The sequence below is a fragment of the Chenopodium quinoa genome, unplaced genomic scaffold (genome assembly GCF_001683475.1).
Source record: "Chenopodium quinoa cultivar QQ74 unplaced genomic scaffold, ASM168347v1, whole genome shotgun sequence".
Lineage (NCBI taxonomy): Eukaryota > Viridiplantae > Streptophyta > Magnoliopsida > Caryophyllales > Amaranthaceae > Chenopodium > Chenopodium quinoa.
In genome coordinates this window covers 3,587,535-3,605,771 of record NW_018742959.1, presented here as the reverse complement: position 1 = coordinate 3,605,771, position 18,237 = coordinate 3,587,535, and the positions used below count along the sequence as shown (strand labels likewise).

The window sequence follows — 18,237 nt, the reverse complement described above, 5'->3', positions numbered from 1 at the left end:
TAAACATGCATACTAATATGCCATAAATAAAAGTGTAGTCCATATAATCATGCCAAAATATAATTTTCCAATCCATAAACCATCACAAATAATTCATGCTTCACAATTCAATCACTAACACCAATAATTTCACAATTCCAATCATAGACCTTAGCATGATACTACTTGTAATTGATTTAAATCAAGCCTAGCATGATACTACATCACCAAAATATACTAAGTACGCGAACGTACCTTGAGTACGACCTTAAAATCGCCACGACTAACAGAAATTGCTTACTTCAAAGTCTCCTACACATTAAAGTCATAATAGAGTATTAAAATCCACTCTAAAAAAATTCCAGCTATATATACTATTATAAAACCCCTTATAATTAAGTTAAAATAAGCTGAAATTATATTTAAAACACCATACTTAAGTCTCAATTAATGGGTAATTGAAATTCCTTAAAGAAACTTGATTTTTAATGCTTTACCAAAAATTCCAGCACTATATTTTAATTAAATCTTGCGGTAATTTAGTCTTAAAACACTTTGATCAAAGGTTTACACCATTATATATCATAATCCTTAAATAATTTATAAATCTAGAACCTAGGGTTTCAAAAATTAGGGCTTTTTAATTAATAACATAATCTGAAAATTAATGAACATAATACTTATAATCAAACATCAAAAATCAAATCACAAAACCCATAATTAATATTTAGATCTAGGATTAAATTGATATTTGAAACAAAGATTAATTTTTTTTTCCGAAAAAGAGAGAGGAAGGGTAGCGGCAGCCACCCCGCCGGCGGCTAACGCTGCTGGCAGCGATAGCCACCTGCTGCCGGTGGCTGGCAGTGGTGGTGCTGGTGGGCAGCTGAAAAAAAAGAAGGGGAAGGGGAAAAAAGGAGATAGAAAAAAAAATAAAGAAAATAAGGAAATAGGAGAGAGAAGTTTACCTTGGGTTTTCTCCACTCTGGGCAAAGTTGATTTGCCTTATAAGAGGGATATTTATACCCCTTCTCTACCACCCTTTTACGCTAAACTTTCCTCTTTTAGAATAAACTTGTTAAAATCATAATTTTCTAAAATAAAACCCCAACTTTTATAAAATAAATAATTAAACAAACTTTCCTTTAGTAAAAATATTTCCGAACTTACATAGGATAAATAATTAAAATACTATAATTAAAATATTAAAATTATTTAAATACCTTTATAAAATACTTAATTTAAATAAAATATGTATAAAAATACGGGGTATTACAATTATTCGCAGTCGTTACTAACCGATTTTCCACATCTTAATCCCACTCCGACTCTTGATGGAGTGCAATTTGAGATTAAACCCCAATTTATCACGACGATAGAAAGGAAGCAACTCAATGGAGCTAAGGGTGAAGACCCAAATCTTCATGTTGCAGACTACTATCAATATTGCAATACCATCAGGCAAGCTATGGTCACAAAAGACCAAATCAGTGTGATCGTTTTTCCTCTCTCTTTATGTGGGAAGGCTAAATTATGGTTTAATGGTTCGAATAGAACTGCACTTGGTATTACTAATTGAAAGACTCTTGTTTGAATTTATATAACAAATACTACCCTGCAGAGAGGACAACTTTGCTAAGGAATGCAATTCAAAACTTTGCCCAAGAGCCAGATGAAACTTTATATGAGGCTTGGAAAAGATTCAAGGATCTGCAGAGAGTATGTCCCCACCATAATTCAACACAGTGGAAGTTGATCCAAGCCTTTTATAATGGGATTGGAAATTCATCTAGAATAATTTTAGATTCTGCAGCTAGTGGGAGATTTATGAATGTTGATGATGCAGGTCAAGTTATCGAAGATATGACAATTCACAATTCCCAATATAGAAATCTAGAGGTTTTGCTAACAAGGGGAAATATAGTGTTGACTACGTATCCTTTTTGCAAGCTCAATTAACCATTATTTGTCAGAAATTAGATAATCTTAGTACTGCAAATGTAGCTAATGTTTCTGCTATTAAAAATAATTCTAATGATGCTTTCTGTGAAAATTGTGGGATTGTAGGTCATTGGGAACAAGATTGCAGGAGTTCCATGGAGCAAGTTAATGCCTTTCAAGATTATAGGCAGAATGACCCATACTCCAATACCTACATTCCTGGGCTCCAGAACCATCCATATCTTTATTATCGAAGCACCAATGTTTAAAACCCGCTACCCCCACAACAATAACAAGCACCACAACAGCCACAACAGAAATATTACCATCCCAACTCTGGCTAGAAAACCTAACCACAACAACCCTCCTCATCTTCTGACCTTGTTTTTTCAGAAATTAGAGTGATGCTAGCTAGTATGCAAAAGCACATGGAGAGTAGAGATTCTCAAATTGATTCGATCATAGCCCATAACAAAATCGTAGATAATCAAATTGCGCATATTTCCTCTACTCTACAAGCCCGCCAACAGAGAGCCCTACTATCGCAGCCAACAAGACCTATAGATCAAGATTTTGCAATTACCCTTAGGAGTGGTTCACACTTTGATGGGCCCCTTATGCCCAGAGAGGATGAACATGTTTCCATGAAAAATGCTAATCTTGGTTCTGTTATACCAAACAATGTTGCTAATAACCTAAAGGGCTCAAGGGTAGTATTAATATTTCTGATAATACATTGCAGGGTACAGCACCAAGGAATGTTGCAACTCAGGATGAGAATAGCGGAGTTCAAAAGCATTTGTCAAACTTCCATCCCCAATCGACATTTAAAAACTAATTTGGATAAGCAGTTTGCTAAGTTCCCGGAGATGGTGAAAAATTTGCAAGTAACGGTTCCTTTCGCAGAATTGATTACACAAATTCCTGTATATGATAAATTCATGAAGGAAATATTGACTAAGAAAAGGTTTATTAATAAGGTAGAGACAGTTGCTTTTACTGCAGAATGTAGTGTCGTACTACAAAATAAATCTCCACCTAAACTAAAAGATCCGGGTAGTTTTTCTATCCCTTGTCATATTAGCAATATGATGATTGATAATGCATTATATGATTTGGGTGCTAGATTTAGTGTCATGCCATTGTCTGTGTGTTCTAAGCTAAATATGGGTAAATTAAAAGCTACCAATATCACTCTGCAAATGGTAGACCGTTTTTTTAAATACCCCCTAGGTGTTTTAGAGGATGTTTCTTTTAGAGTAGGTAAATTTTATAAACCTATTGATTTTGTTGTTCTTGATATGGGGGTAGACCATTCCTTAACACCGCAAGAGCAATTATAGATGTGAAAAGTGGTAAACTGACGCTATTAGTTGGGGAAGATAAAATTATTTTTAATTTGAATAATGCCCCTAAAAGCCCCATGATAGAGGAGAAATGTTTTAGTATTGTTATTCTTAATATGGCTGAGGATTTGCAAACCTCAATTATTTTGGGTACACCATTCCTTAATACTGCAGGAGAAATTGTAGATGTGAAAAGTGGTAAACTGACGCTATCTGTGGGGGAAGATAAAATTATTTTTAATTTGAATAATGCCCCTAAAAGCCCTATGATAGAGGAGAAATGTTTTAGTATTGGTGTGGTTGATAATTGTTCTAATAAGCCCCAAGCCCTTGTTAAAGATCCCTTGGAGGTGGTATCTTGTGTTTAATCTTCTGCAGGAGAAATAAACAGATGGAAAGAGGAAGTTGGTGCAGTAGGAAGAGCCCTTTACATTGAAGGGCTTGGTTTTGAAGATGAGAAGGAGGAGAAAAGTGAGCAAATTGCGAAATCTGAGCTTATAGTGAGAGTTCCAATGAATCGAGTTGCAATTGCCCAATAAAGTAAAGAACAAAGGAAATCAAAAGCAAAAAAGGGTTCCCTAGAAAGCAGTAGCAAAGAACCACTAGTTTAAGCCAAGGTTACACCGCTTGATCGAGTGAGTTGGCGCCCTACCGGGCGTATCAGGAAGCAAATTCGTGGTCTAAAAATCACCCGACCGGGTGAGGAACCGCCCGACCAGACAGTAGGTGAAGGATCTCAACTTCTCGACGTGTGGTAAGAGGGTTGTACAGGACCTAGATAACCTAGCGGTTTGCGGAGGCAACCCGTATTTTCTTGCTTTTTAGTTTAGTATTCTTTCTTGCTTTTTCTTAGTGTGAGGAGAGAGGAAGGAATTTAATGAATTTTATGAGGTTTTGTACAGGTTTGATGGAAAAAAAAAGTTAGTCAAATTAGGAGACAAGAAAAGAAGGAAAAAAATCGGACTCAAGTGTTGTAGCGCGCCTGACCAGGAGCGAGAAGAGATTTCTAAAAAGAAGAAATTCGCCCGACCGTGCGCGAGAGCTAAGGAGAAAATTCAACAATTTTCGCCCGACCAGGCATGATGGTTCCCGACCGGGTGTGAGAGTTTACGAGTACGGACTATTTTTCCGCTGGATTGGGTGAGTTGGCGCCCGACCGAGCTCGAGAAAAGCGAAAATTGAAATATCAGATCACCTGACCGGGCGACCAGGTGCGGCAATCGGACGCCCACATCCCTTTCTTCTTTCTTTTTCCTCCTTCTTTCTTTCCTACTTATTCTTCTTTCCACCATTCTTTCTCTCTCTAAAACCTTAAAACCTCTACCTTCTCTCTAAGATCTCCTCTCCAATTCTTACCTAAATTCAAAATTTTTTTTACATATTTCTTCTCCTCTCTTCATCCTCTACATTCCTACACCAATTTTACCCAATTTCAAACAAATTTTTACAAACCCATATCATCAAATGGCTTCAAAGAGAGCAAGAACACTAATTGAGAAGAGTTCTAGTTCGAGCCAAGTGTATGGCCCGGACTTGCAGCTTCCACAATGGCCTACCATCAAAATTACGACGGAAACTCAACGAGATCGGCCCATAAAACTATATGAGCGTGAGGTAATCCCCTCTAAGTGGTTGAAAGAAATTGTGTCATTCCAACAAGTGTATTATTTCGATAGAGGGTTCGTAATGATTCGAAAGCTAATTATTCAGTGAGGTCAAGTGATCGGAATGCCTGGGTGGAGGCCGCTTCCGATTGTTAATATTAATGAGTAATAAATATTATAGCTTAATACTGACTGAACCCTTCAGGTCACACCCAAGCAACTAACGAACTGATGCAACAAATTAATTCGGAAGGAATTAATTTGTCACCCGAGTAATAAATATTTAGACGCCAGAGAAATTTGAGCTTGGAGCGTCGAAATTCAAGCCAAAATTTAGTAATTGGCGAAAAGGGAAAGTGCTTCAAGTAATAATTAAAACCCTAGCCACGCGAAAGGCTAAGGAAGCGCACCAAATAGGAGCGTTACACAAGGCAGCGCACGTGGAAGTGCCATGTGGCAGCCACATTGGCATCCTCCAAGTAGCAGCAGCCACGTTGGTAGCCTCCAAGTGGCAGCAGCCACGTTGGCAGCCTCCAAGGGACAGCCGCCAAGTGGCAGCAGCCACGTTGGCAGCCGTCAAGTGTCCGCAGTCATGTTGGCAGCCGCCAAGAGGCAGCATCCACGTTGGCAGCCGCTAAGAGGCAGCAGCCACATTGGCAGCCGCCAAGTGGCTGCCACGGTGGCGGCGCCATGTGGCATGGGCCGTGGATCTGGGTGAAGGGTCATGAACACGGGCCAAAAAGTTATTAGCCTAACCAAACCCAATTTGGGGCTCAGGGTTGAGTGACACATGGTTAGATCACAATGCATGTGAGTTATCTTCGGATTTCTAATGTGATTGCTTGTCTTTCATGGTTTAGAAGAAACTTTTAGCTTAACAACATTTTAATATTTTATGCTATTTTTCTTTGCTTTCTATCTATCCGAAAGAATGGATATCGAAGACATAGAGGCAACTTAAGGCAATGTCTCAAACAGTAACCTACATTACGGTATCCGAAAAAGTGGATATCAAAGACACATAGCCAACTAATCTCTAATTTTGTTCTAAGAGTAAATTATATTGCACAATTTCTCGAACCTTATAGCTGTAATACCTGTATAAGTTAAGATCTCTTGTTTGTCACTTTGCAAGCACCGTATAAATTGTCTCCCTTCCCAATAAATAGTCTAAAATAGTGATTGGTTTTAAATCTGCATTAGCAGTTAGAAGCTATTGTTATGTACATATCTTTTATAAAATAGCATATTAAATTGTGGACTTGTATCAAATTTGAAACAAATTCAAGTTAATACTCTGAATATGTAAGTTATAATAAAAAAAAAGGTGTATAAAGAATTATCGACAGGAAAGTATATTACTAATATAACCCTAAAATTATACTTAACCTCAGTTCATCTCAAATAATCAATACATAAAACTAAAATACAACGTATTAATTGCATAGGACATTGAAGGTTAGCCACACTATAACCCCATCTGTATTCACATGCAAAATTAACTTTAATACACTGCCTTGAACTATAAAACAACTAAGACTAATTACTGAGAAAAGCTACAAAGTTCTGCATAGAACCTTTAAGTACTGGAAAAACACATCAAAAACAAAGCAAATCAGTACTTAAAGCAAAATAGATTCATTTCAGATATCAGCTAATGAGAACCTCGTTCATGCCTTTCTCCCAAGTAGAGTTCAATGGATAATTAGCACAAATCGTAAGCTTACCCATGCCCAAATTGATCTACATAAACCAAAAATGAGTTCGGGAGCGAGGGTACTAAGATAACGTTCCCTTTAGAGGGGAATCGATATCTTAGCCTTAGTACGGCCTCTACTAGCTCTTCTTTTTTCACAATCTCATTACCAAACAATATATACAACGTGATACCTAAACACTAAGTAAGTTGATTTTATTGACAATCATTAACCACGTAGGAATAACATTGCAAAATCATTATTCTTTTTTTAATAAATATTCGTGAAAAGAACAAAATAAACAATATTCGCCTTGTCTTAAGTGATAAAACAACAATTAATTATAAAATTGTAGTCTTGATTAAACGAAATAATACTATGTGAATTAATTAATTAATTTTTTTTGAAGTGATCAAATAACACTGCTTATTCAATCAAAGTTATTTAAACAATAAAAGAAAAGTGATTTATCTAAGTCCTCAGGAAACTAATCGTTTTTCTTTTATGTTAAATCTCCGCTTAATGCGTTTATGAACTTTCTTTCTTCTTCGTACCTCCAAGGACATCAATGGACTCAGTTAGGGTTGGAAAGTATTTGGGAAGAAAAGGTAGTATGATAGTAAGAGAAGTTGAGAGATTAGGGTTTTGAGAATGCTATGGTTTTAATTTTGATTTTTCGGTCCCCGTAATGCTAAACGAAGACCCCTATTTATAGGCGTAGGGATCTAGGTTTAGGGTTTTAGAGATGCACTGTCAGGTGGCGCGCGCAACTATCTGAGTCACGCTGGGTGCCGCGCGCATCTCAATGAGTCGCGCGCGCAACTTATTGAGTTGCGCGGGATGCGGTTTGCCTTATACGGAAACGCGTTTTTAAAACTTCCATAACTTTTTATTGCAAAGTTTGATTTATGCGTGTGAGATATCATTGGAAATATCTGAATGTCTACTTTCCAATTCTGTTATAATTAGGTTAAAATCAGTTATGGATAAAAATATATGGCCGTTGGAGTGCAAGGGTGTTGGTTTTTAGGGCCCGGTTTAGTGTTTTAATCATAACTTCTTCGTTTTAACTTGGAATTGGGATTATAATATATAGTTGGAAAGCTCTTTGAAAGTGCTATCCATTTTTATAGGCCATGAATGGAAATATTATGGCTGTTTTATCTTCTAGGCTCGGTTTTCAACAATGTAAGATCCATTGGATCGAATCATTGCATTTGTCGTATTTGGGTCCGTTACTTATCAACTTTAAACATGTATGAGCACGTTTTAGGCCTAATTAGTAATTGGACAAGGCTCTAAGATTACTTGGTTGCAAATATGAGTTTTAAGTTACTTCATAATGCATTTCGTAGTCCATAAACACTTCAACCTTGATCTAATATGAAGAATGGATTTTTGTAACATCATCGCACTTCCTTTTAGGACAAGAGGCCAAAATTAGGCGTCTACTATTATCCCCCACTTTGATCAAGTCTAGAATAGACAATGATCAAAGTAGTCAAGGAAATAAATCTGAGACTCATTCTGCGAAGTTCTCAAAGAATAAAGAATCTTTCAGAAATGCTAAGGATGTCGAAACAATCCTTGATTCGCTAAGTGTTTGAGACAAGTAGCTATTTAGACAAGAAAAAGTATTTTCTAGTCTTAATGTGCTAAACAATCTAGATTGATTCTTTGCAAATGTAGAACACTTTCACAAGTAAAGGTGTTCTGGGTGATGTCATGTCATGAGAAGAAATCGGTTTGAAAAGGATTAAAAGGGGATAGTGTCCTCCCAATCATGTCATCGTTGGTCTAAAGTCCCTCGATACGTCATTGAAACTTTAGCCTGATTTTAACAATTTGAAAAGATGATAAAAAGAATGTTTTGTCTTTCGCAGCCTAAACAGTTGGGCTTTTGCAGTCGGAATAAAGTTCTTGACAATTCGCTGATCAAAATGCAATACTCGATGTCCACAACATAGGAATACATGTCTCAAGACTGGAGGCATATATCCAAATCTAGTGAGAAAGAAGAAATCGGAAACTCTCTCAGCAATTTTGTCCACTAGATGAGTACACGTGTCTTAAGATTGGGGGGACGTGACTACATAGGTGCGACATCGTCTTGTCGCTCTTTATACAAGGGGTGGACGATGATCGCGGGTGGAGACTAGGTTGTTGAAAACTAATCTTCCCTCGGTCAAACAAAATTTGTAATCTCTCAACACACCCTTATACCTAGCATAGGAGTAAGTCGAGGGTCGAACCACTAGGAATAGGAGATGAATTCTAATGCTAAAGCTAAGCTATCTCGAAGTAATGAAGTAAGGTGTGCAAATTCTAAAGCAATCAAACAATCAAGAAGAAATCAAATAATATTAACCACTAGGGTTAGGATCCACATATACTCGCAATGGATATAACTAATTGGGATTGGAGATGACTAATTCGAGTGTTGCGAGGGAAAATCAATTAAGCAATCAAGAGAGTATGGTAGGCTAATCTCCTAGAGGTCAAGCTAGCATCAACTACGAGAGACTCTAACTAGAAACCTTGCAAACCTACTCAATCGACACAAGCAAGCCACAAATAAATTTTCCATATCAATGTGAGCTTACAATGCATTCTAGTGTAACAATAAAAGTTAGCTACTCTTCAATAAATCACAAACATGCACTTAATCAATCAACCAATTTAATCACAACATCAACTCCATCAATTTCCCCCAATTAGCATCAATCCATTACTTCACTACTAAAATTCTGTCAAATTGCAACCGTTTTTTTACGACCGTCATTAAAACGGTCGCAAATTATAATATTTGCGACCGTTGTTAAGGCGGTCGCAGTTTTGCGACCGCTTTTAAGGCGGTCGCAGATTTGCGACCGTTTTTAGGCTATTTAACAGTCGCAAAGGTATTTAAAAATTTCTTTAAAATAATATACATGTTAAAAATAATTCTAAATAAAAACAATTCTATTACGACCGCTAAAAAAGGTCGCAAATTGGGAACATTACTATGTGAAGAAAAAAATAAACAAAATAACCAAAGACTAAGTTAGTTGATTTTATTTACAAGCATTAATCACGTAGGAATTACATTGAAAAAGTCGTTATTCTTTGTTTAATCAATATTCATGAAAAGAACAAAATAAACAATATTCGTCTTGTCTTAAGTGATAAAACAACAACTAATTATCAAATTCTAGTCTTGATTAACAAAAGAATACTATGTGAATTATTATTTTAAAGTTTGTTTAAAGTGATCAAACAACACTATTTATTCAATTAATGTTATTTAAACAATAAAGGAAAAGTGATTTATCTAAGTGCTCAAGAAACTAACCATTCTTCTTTTATGTTACATCACCGTTTAGTATATTTATGGACTTTCTTTCTTCTTCGTACCTCCAAGAAATTCAATGGATTCAATTAGGGTTGGAAAATATTTGGGAAGAGAGAATAAAAAGTAGTATGATAGTAAGAGAAGTAGAGAGATTAGGGTTTTGAGAATGCTTGGGTTTTAATTCTAATTTTTCGGTCCCCGTAATGCTGAATGAAGACCCCTAGTTCTAGGCGTAGGGATCTAGGTTTAGGGTTTTGGAGCCGCGTCTACAGGTGGCGCACGCAACTCTTTGAGTCGCGCAGGGTGCCACGCGCATCTCAATCAGTCGCGCGCAACTTACTGAGTTGCGCTGGTATGCGGTTTGCCTTATACGAAAACACGTTTTTAAAACATCCATAACTTTTGATTGCAAAGTCCGATTTAGTCGTGTGAGATATGATTGGAAATATATGAATGTTTACCTTCGAATGCCGTTAAACTTAGGTAAAATCTATTTTGGATCAAAAGATATGGCTGTTGGAGTGCAAAGGTGTTGGTTTTAGGGCCTGGATTAGTGTTTTGATCATAACTTCTTCGTTTTAACTCGGACTTGGGCTTATAATATACCGTTGTAAAGTTATTTAAAGGGCTATCCATATGTATAGGCTATTAATGGAAATATGATGGTTGTTTTATCTGGTTTGCTCGGTTTCAACAACGTAAGATCCATTGGATCGAATCATTGCATTTTCCACATTTGGGTCCGTTATTAATCAACTTTAAATATATATGAGCACGTTTTATGCCTAAATAGTAATAGGAAAAGGCTCTAAGATTACTTGGTCTCAAATACGAGTTTTAACTTACTTTATAATTTATTTTATCGTTTATAAATACATCAACCTTGATCTAACATGAAGAACGGACTTTTGTAACATCATCGCACATCCTTTCATGACAAGAGCCCAAAATTAGGTGTCACCTAAATGATTCCCAAGTCCTGTAATAAAAGAAATGGTGTTGTCGCTTCCATGAATCAAACAGAAAAAATTTATACATAGCATCACACTCTACCAAAGGACTTGAGAAAATATTCAATATTTTCCTCTACTAAGGCACTAAAGCCCATGGCACATGAAATCGCTGGTGGGAATTGTCCATCACTAACAACAGTAAAGAGTATTTTTTCTAAGTATATTTAAAAACCTATAGGAAATCATGCTCCTATACTTTTCCTTTCAATCATCCAATTTAACTTATGATTCATGAATTGTACAAGAACTTGATTTCTTATTCTTTGTCAAAAGATTTACAGACTTTCCTGTAGCAGTATAATACAAGCACGAGAAGCAACATACTAAGAAAAGAAAGATATATGATGAGTATGTATTTCTCATGACAACGTTATGACTTTTACCACTTAAATGAAGCTATGGGTATCGTAGATAACCTACTAACTTCTATTAATAAATTACTGCTGATGGGTGTCATAAATGTCACCCATTTGATGAGAATTTAGTTGTTTTCTTCCTCTTTTCATAGCTTTCATGCTCAATAAATGCCTAGTTTTATGCATTTGGTCTTGGTTTTACCTTTCCTCTCTTATTTTGTAGCTTTTGTGCATTTTGTTGTTTTTTCTACTCTTTTCTCCTTTATTTGCTCTATTTTTGTGGTTGTAGGTATGAGGTCCGAGTCTTGATATTGGTGATTTAACAAGGTGGAAGATGCTTTTGGAGAAAGCTCATGGCAATTGGAAAGCTCAAGATACAAGGAAGTGGATTCTGTAAGTTCTAGCTCTTGCGCTCTCAACCCGTGCTCTCATGAATATGGGGTGTTGGACCTGGTTTGGGTAGTTTTACCCATGCCATGTGGTCATACCCGAGTTGGTCCAAATTGGGCCAATCTCTATTTGACACGTGTCCTTCCTAGAACTAGGGAGAAAAAGGCGACCATAAATGGCCTAAATCCCAAGAAAGCGGTAATTCGGCGCATCCCGGAAAAATTAGGTCAGAGTGACCTAATTGGGGGCACATTTTCCAATGACCCTATAAATAGGGAGATTTCCCCCATTTTTGGGGCATCGATAATAATTACAGCATACCCTACATTCTCTTACATTAGAGAATCACCTCATCTCGGAATATGAGAAGATCTCATTTCTTTTTCCGCACTTTCTCTCGTTCATATTCACGTACTAACTTGATCGTCGGAGGGGAGCTCCCACCACCCGGAGTCTCAGTTGTTTTACAGGTGCAGGCCGCGCGCAACCTATCTCTGAGCTGTAACTCTCCCGAGGGACAAAAACACCCAAAACATTTGGCGCCGTCTGTGGGGAAAGTACCTCAAGGATGGTTCAAGAGTTTTTTCCACCTCCTGATCACCCGGCTAGTCAGCCGGAGGTTTTTACTAACTATGAGGACGATGATCCTCAAGTCAAAACCTACATAGACAAAGATGGCTCTCTGATCACTAAGCTCATTCATCCTAGAGACACTCTAGAACGGAGTGCAAGCCATGCAGGTACAAGTAGACCCCCTGGTTTGCCGGAATGGGAAACCAATATGGCAGGAGGATCCGCCCCAGTCACCCGGGACGAAGTCATGAAATTCATGACTAGTTTCAAGGGTGAAAACAAGGATATGATCACCAAGAGCAGGGCTGACCCAAGCAATGGTCAGTCGGCAAGGAAAACTCCTCTTGAGAGGAGAAAACCAATAGGGGACAGGCAGCCAACTCCGCATCTAAAGGACAATGCATCCGAGACCCTTGACTGGACCAAGATTCTTATGCCCTAGAAGAATACAAGAAACCCCCACCGGAGTGAACAGTGGGTGGGAAATAAAAAATCTACTCCTAATGCTCGGGAAATCATCACCTATAGGAGAAGTCAGCAGCTGTTTGGGTCAGCCTCTGCTTTGAGCTTTCCAGACAGCTTCAAGAATACATCGGCAGGGAATACACAATCCTTGCATGAGAGCCATATAGGTGATAATACCGTCTACTCTGGCCCTCAGATGATCGGGAATGCACCGTATGTACCCCCTATGGTTTACAGTCCGTATTCCCCTTATTTCATACAGTCGGCCCTCTTTGGGGGTCACGCGGCATATAACGTCCAGCCTTTTGACTGGCAGCTCCGACTGCTCAAACTTGGTGAACAAACTTCTACGTTAACTAAGGAGATAACCGAAGCCGCACAGTCGGCCAAGGTTAAGAATGTGTTGGTGGGTGCTTATGACGGTACCACCAACCCGGAGGACCACCTCATGGCCTATCCAACCTCATGCACATGCAGGGGCTGGAGGATGCTATGTGGTGCCAGTGCTTCCCTGCTACATTGAAGGGCATTGCCCAACAATTGTTTGGCAACTTGCCATCCGGGTGCATCAATAGCTTCAGGAAGCTTGCCTTCCCGTTAGCCTCCAACTTCTCGATGAACATCCCTGCCTAAAAGAAAATTCTCGACTTGAGCACCATCAGACAGGGAGACAGAGAAGGGCTCTGCTCCTATGTCAGGCGGTTCAACCTGGTGAGAATTCAATTGTTTGGCCCACTTTTCTACTTCGTTTCTTCCCCGATTGAGCCCTTTGTTTGCCCTTTTTCCTCTATTTTAGCTTAGTTTTGTTATTATTGAGCATATTTGTTACTTGGAGTGGTTTTGAGTCATTTTTGGCTCATTTCCTAAGGTTTTATTCCCTCTCCTTTAACCCATTTCAATTTGCTCCTATTAGAACCTTTCCTATGATTTGTGTTTTCCATCTTACAGGTCCTCCCGTGGCTAAGAAAGCAAGGATTGGATGCAAGGATTAGGCATGCTTTGGAGTCAAAGGGATTGGAGCATTAGAGCCCAAAATATGAAGGAAAGAAGAGTTCAGAGCGGGCGCTCTAGATATGGAGCGGGCGCTCTGTATTCCTTGCTGCAGAAAAACCAAGTACCCAACCCTCAGAGCGGGCGCTCTAATGTTGAAGCGGGCGCTCTAGCTCCCAGAATAATCAGAGCATTTTCTGCGAGACTTCAGAGCGGGCGCTCTGGCCTTAGAGCGGGCGCTCCGTGTTCCCCTGACCGATTTGAACTCTGCTACACGCGTAGGCCGACGGCTCTAATTATTTTACTCTGCACGTGATGCCTAAAATTTTGGGCCTTGATTTGGGTTAGGTTTTAGAGGAGGGTATAAATACCTCTCTTCCTTGTAATTGGGGAGGGAGAGGTATGTAGAGAGAGAAATATTAGAAAATCAGATTTCAGCTTATTGTTTTTTTCTTTCTTTCTTTTGCACTTTAGATTAGTTAGGGTTTAGTTCCTCATTAGATCTAAAACACTACTCTTTGTCTCTCTCTTTCATTTTCAATCGAAGATTAAATCTTTTGGTATTATTTCTATCCCTACTCTTTATTTATTGCTTTATTTATCTATTTTAATTAGTTTTAGCTTATCTTTAGTTGTTATTTCAAGTCAATAGAATAGTTTAATATCTTAGTTGCCTCCTTGTTTAAACTTGCAATTTCTGGTTTTGATCCTTTATTTTCTTGCTATTAGTATAATATTATCCTTATTTGCTTAGATTTCATGCTATTTAGAATAGATTACAAGTAGACTTAACATATTCTCTTCAAAGTTAACTTCTTTAGTAAAGTTTAATCATCCTATTTTCTGGTTTTAGCCATGTTTCTCTCATTAAACTTAGTTTTTGCTTTTGTTAATGTTCTTGTGTGCTTTGGTATGACCCTTCCTTCTCTAGGCTAGGTTTCTAGCTAGGGGAGGGGGAAATGATGAACTAATGATGAAATGAATGATATGTGGTGCAAGATTGGGTAGATTGAGAAGTTTTGCAATTGATTCCAACCTAGGTTTTAGTTGTTAGGAATTAGAGATTGATCACCTCTAAGACCCTATTTTGTGTTGCATGCTAGTTGCGCGAGAGTGAGCTTGTATGTGATGATGACTAGGTTAGGGATGACCTCGACCACCGAGGCGGGGTTGGGTAGGCGGTGTTTAGGTGAGCCCGAGAGGGAATCCTAGATGTTGGACCATAGGCCCCAATTGTTTGGTTGACCGATTGAACCATTCTTGTTGCCTCTAATTGTTGAAATCATTGTTAGTTAGGAATTCTCCCCTATCCCCTAGTGTTTGCTATTCCTTGATTTTCGAAGTTTTATACCTCTGCTTGTTGCTTGTTAATTTAGTTCTTAGTTTATTTGTTTCCCTAGTAGCTATAGATAAATCCTTCAAAAATTTATTCCTCCCTTTTCAATTGACTTATAAGTGATCTAAGCAAGAGACGTTTGACCTTCCCTGAGGATTCGACCCCTCTTCCACTATGCTACCTTTGGTTAGTTTAGGACGTGGGTTTTCTTTTTATTCTTGACTCGACCTTTAGGAACTAACGACACCTAGGGGGCCGATCAAGTTTTGGCGCCGTTGCCGGGGAATGGCAACATTGTTTATTGCTTAGTTATCTTGTTTTTCAATTGTTTTCTACTTCTATCCTTCTATTTTTCATTTATTTCTCCGTTGTTGTCATTCGCTAATTGTCTGTTTAGCTGTGTTGAATGCTTAGAAGATCACAGGGACCACCTACTCACGACCTCGATCTCGACATTGACCGCACTCTAAGGCGAGTGAGGACACTATTTGTTGAACAAACGGGTGAGGAGGAGGAGTTCTTTGATTCTTCTAGTGATATTTCTTCAGACATGGGGGATGCCAATGGCGCTCTTTTTGGTGACTTTGGTAATCCGGGTAGTCATGAATTGCAATGTGGGATTCTACTTCCTACAACGGAAACAAATTTCACTATCCACCCGCACTACACTCAAATGGTGCGTGGAGATCAATTTTCTGGAGCAGCTCATGAAGATCCGATAGAGCATTTGGACAAATTTCTCGAGACATGTGCTTTACTCCAAACCAACCAAGTCACTCAAGAATACATCCGGATGCACCTTTTTCGGTATTCGCTCACAGGCAAGGCTTATAGGTGGCTCAAAAACCTAAAGCCCGGCTCGTTGGCCTCATGGAGAGACACGGCCAAAGCTTTCTTGAACAAGTTCATTCCCGAAGACAAATCAACCGAATTGAGGCAGAAAATTTCATCATTTAGGCAAGAAAGGTATGAATCTTTGGGGGAAGCTTGGGACCGGTTTAAAGAGTATGTGAGAGCTTGCCCACACCATGAGTTTGACAAGCAACTTCTCATCAAGTTCTTCTATGATGGTCTTGACGACATACCCAAGCAAAATTTGAATTCCGGATGTGGTGGACATATTAGCAAGGTGCCTCAAGCTCAATTGGAGGACACCATAGAGGAAGTTGTGAGGTACTATTCTACGAGTGGTGGAAGAAGAAGAGGTGAAGAGAGAGCTTCGGGCAAATTCGAGCTTGATCAAGGTTCACTCAAGGCTCTTATGGAACAAGTCATTGACAAGAAGCTGGGAAATAGCCAAGGGTCTTCATCTTCCTCCACCAATCAAGTACACTCTTTCTCTTGTGAGAATTGTGGGGGTACCAACCATGATATATCATATTGTGGTGGTCGAGACCCCGAACATGTAGCGGCAATGGGGTACATGAACAATCAACGTGATAATTGGAGAGCCCCCAATGCCAATTATGGTAATAGATTTCAAGATGCAAGTGGCCCAAGCCACAACACGGGTCAAATGGCTCCCTTTCCAAATCCAAATGCTAGCAATCACCCTAGAGCACCATTCAAGCAAGGACCACCCAACCAATTTCAAAATTTCCAACCCAACCCTTCCATGCAAAATGATCCTAATCAACAAATGCTCATGGAAACTCTCAATAGAATCCAATCAAGCCTATCCGCCATGGATCAAAGAATAACCAATAGTGAGCGAAAAGCGGATCAAAGGCATCAAGAGGTCACCGCACATCAAAAGATGATGGATAATCAAGTGGCTCAACTCGCCGAGAGGGTGACCAATCTAGCCAATGAGAAGCTCCCGGGCCAACCTACTACCAACCCGGCTACCACCCATCATATCAAAGCTATCTCTCTTAGGTCCGGAAAGTCTTATGAGGGGCCTAGGAGTGATCAATCGGAGCACAACAAGGAGGGTGAAGAGCAAGTGGTTGAAGAGGTCAATGGAGATAGCCAAGGTCAAATAATTGACAATAGTGTTGAAGGAAGCATTGAGAAGAAGAAGGGTGAAGGTAGTGAAAAGAGCAAGGAAGTTGGGAAAGACAAGCAACCATCAACACTTATCAACCATCAAGGTTTGAACCACCACCGCCTTATCCCGAGAGGATTGTTGAGAGGAGATTGAATGACAAGTACAACAAGTTTATGGCTATGCTCAAGTCACTTCACATCAACATTCCATTCCTTGAAGCCATGACTCAAATGCCACCCTATGCAAAATTCCTCAAGGAACTCCTCTCCAACAAAAAAGAAGCTAAGTGATGAGTGTATCACTCTTCCTCATCAAGTTAGTGCCCTAGTGCAAAGAACCTTGCCTACCAAGCAATGTGATCCGGGAAGCTTCACTCTTCCGGTCAAGATTGGTGATATGGAGACCACGGGTGCACTAGCCGATCTTGGGGCAAGTGTGAGCCTCATGCCACTATCCATTGCAAAGAAGCTCAAGTTCGAGATGATACCTTCAAGAAAGGTGATTCAATTAGCCGACCGGTCCACAAAATTCCCATGCGGTGAGTTAGAAGACGTTCCTATCAAGATTGGGAATTTGTTTGTGCCTTGCGATTTTGTGGTGATGGATATGGAGGAGGACCCTCATACTCCTCTTATCCTTGGAAGAGAGGCACTCAAGACCATGGGAGCGGTCGTCAATTGCAAAGATAATACCATTACATGTGAGGTGGCCAATGAGAAGTACAAGTTTGAATTCTCAAAGACTTTGAAGCAACCTATGGTAGAGAAGATTTGGCGGGTGGACTTGGTGGACTCCGAACTTAATGAATTGGTGAAGTCTCATGAGGTAATTAAAGACAAGGGTGATGAAGACCTCCCATGTGAGGAGGTGGGTGAAGGAGAATCTTTGTGTGCCTTGGAGGTTGAAAGCCTTGAAGGTGAAAACTCATCCCGAGACTCAAGGAGCCGTGGATGAGCTCCCATCGATCCAAAGTGAGTCTAAGGAGGAGAGTTCCACGCCTCCTCCCAAGGTAGAACTAAAAACCCCTCCCTCCTTCTCTCAAATATGCTTATTTGGATGATGAATGCTTACATCCTATTATTGTCAATGCTAACCTCGATGACACCTCATTGCAAAAATTAATTGAGATTTTAAAAAAATATAGGAGTGTTATCGGGTTATAGCATTGATGATATTAAGGGGATTAGCCCTAGCTTGTGTATGCATCGCATTCATCTTGAGGATGA

The 18,237-nt window shown here is 39.2% G+C and overlaps 1 protein-coding gene across 1 annotated transcript; it reads left to right on the top strand.

The window, feature by feature from the left end:
• Window positions 1-2,348: 2,348 nt before the first annotated feature.
• On the top strand, window positions 2,349-3,805 carry LOC110728718. The gene is made up of 3 exons (XM_021908361.1): window positions 2,349-2,887; window positions 3,005-3,090; window positions 3,645-3,805. The coding sequence occupies exons 1-3, from the start codon at window positions 2,349-2,351 to the stop codon at window positions 3,803-3,805; spliced, it is 786 nt and encodes a 261-aa protein (XP_021764053.1).
• The last annotated feature ends 14,432 nt before the right edge of the window (window positions 3,806-18,237 follow it).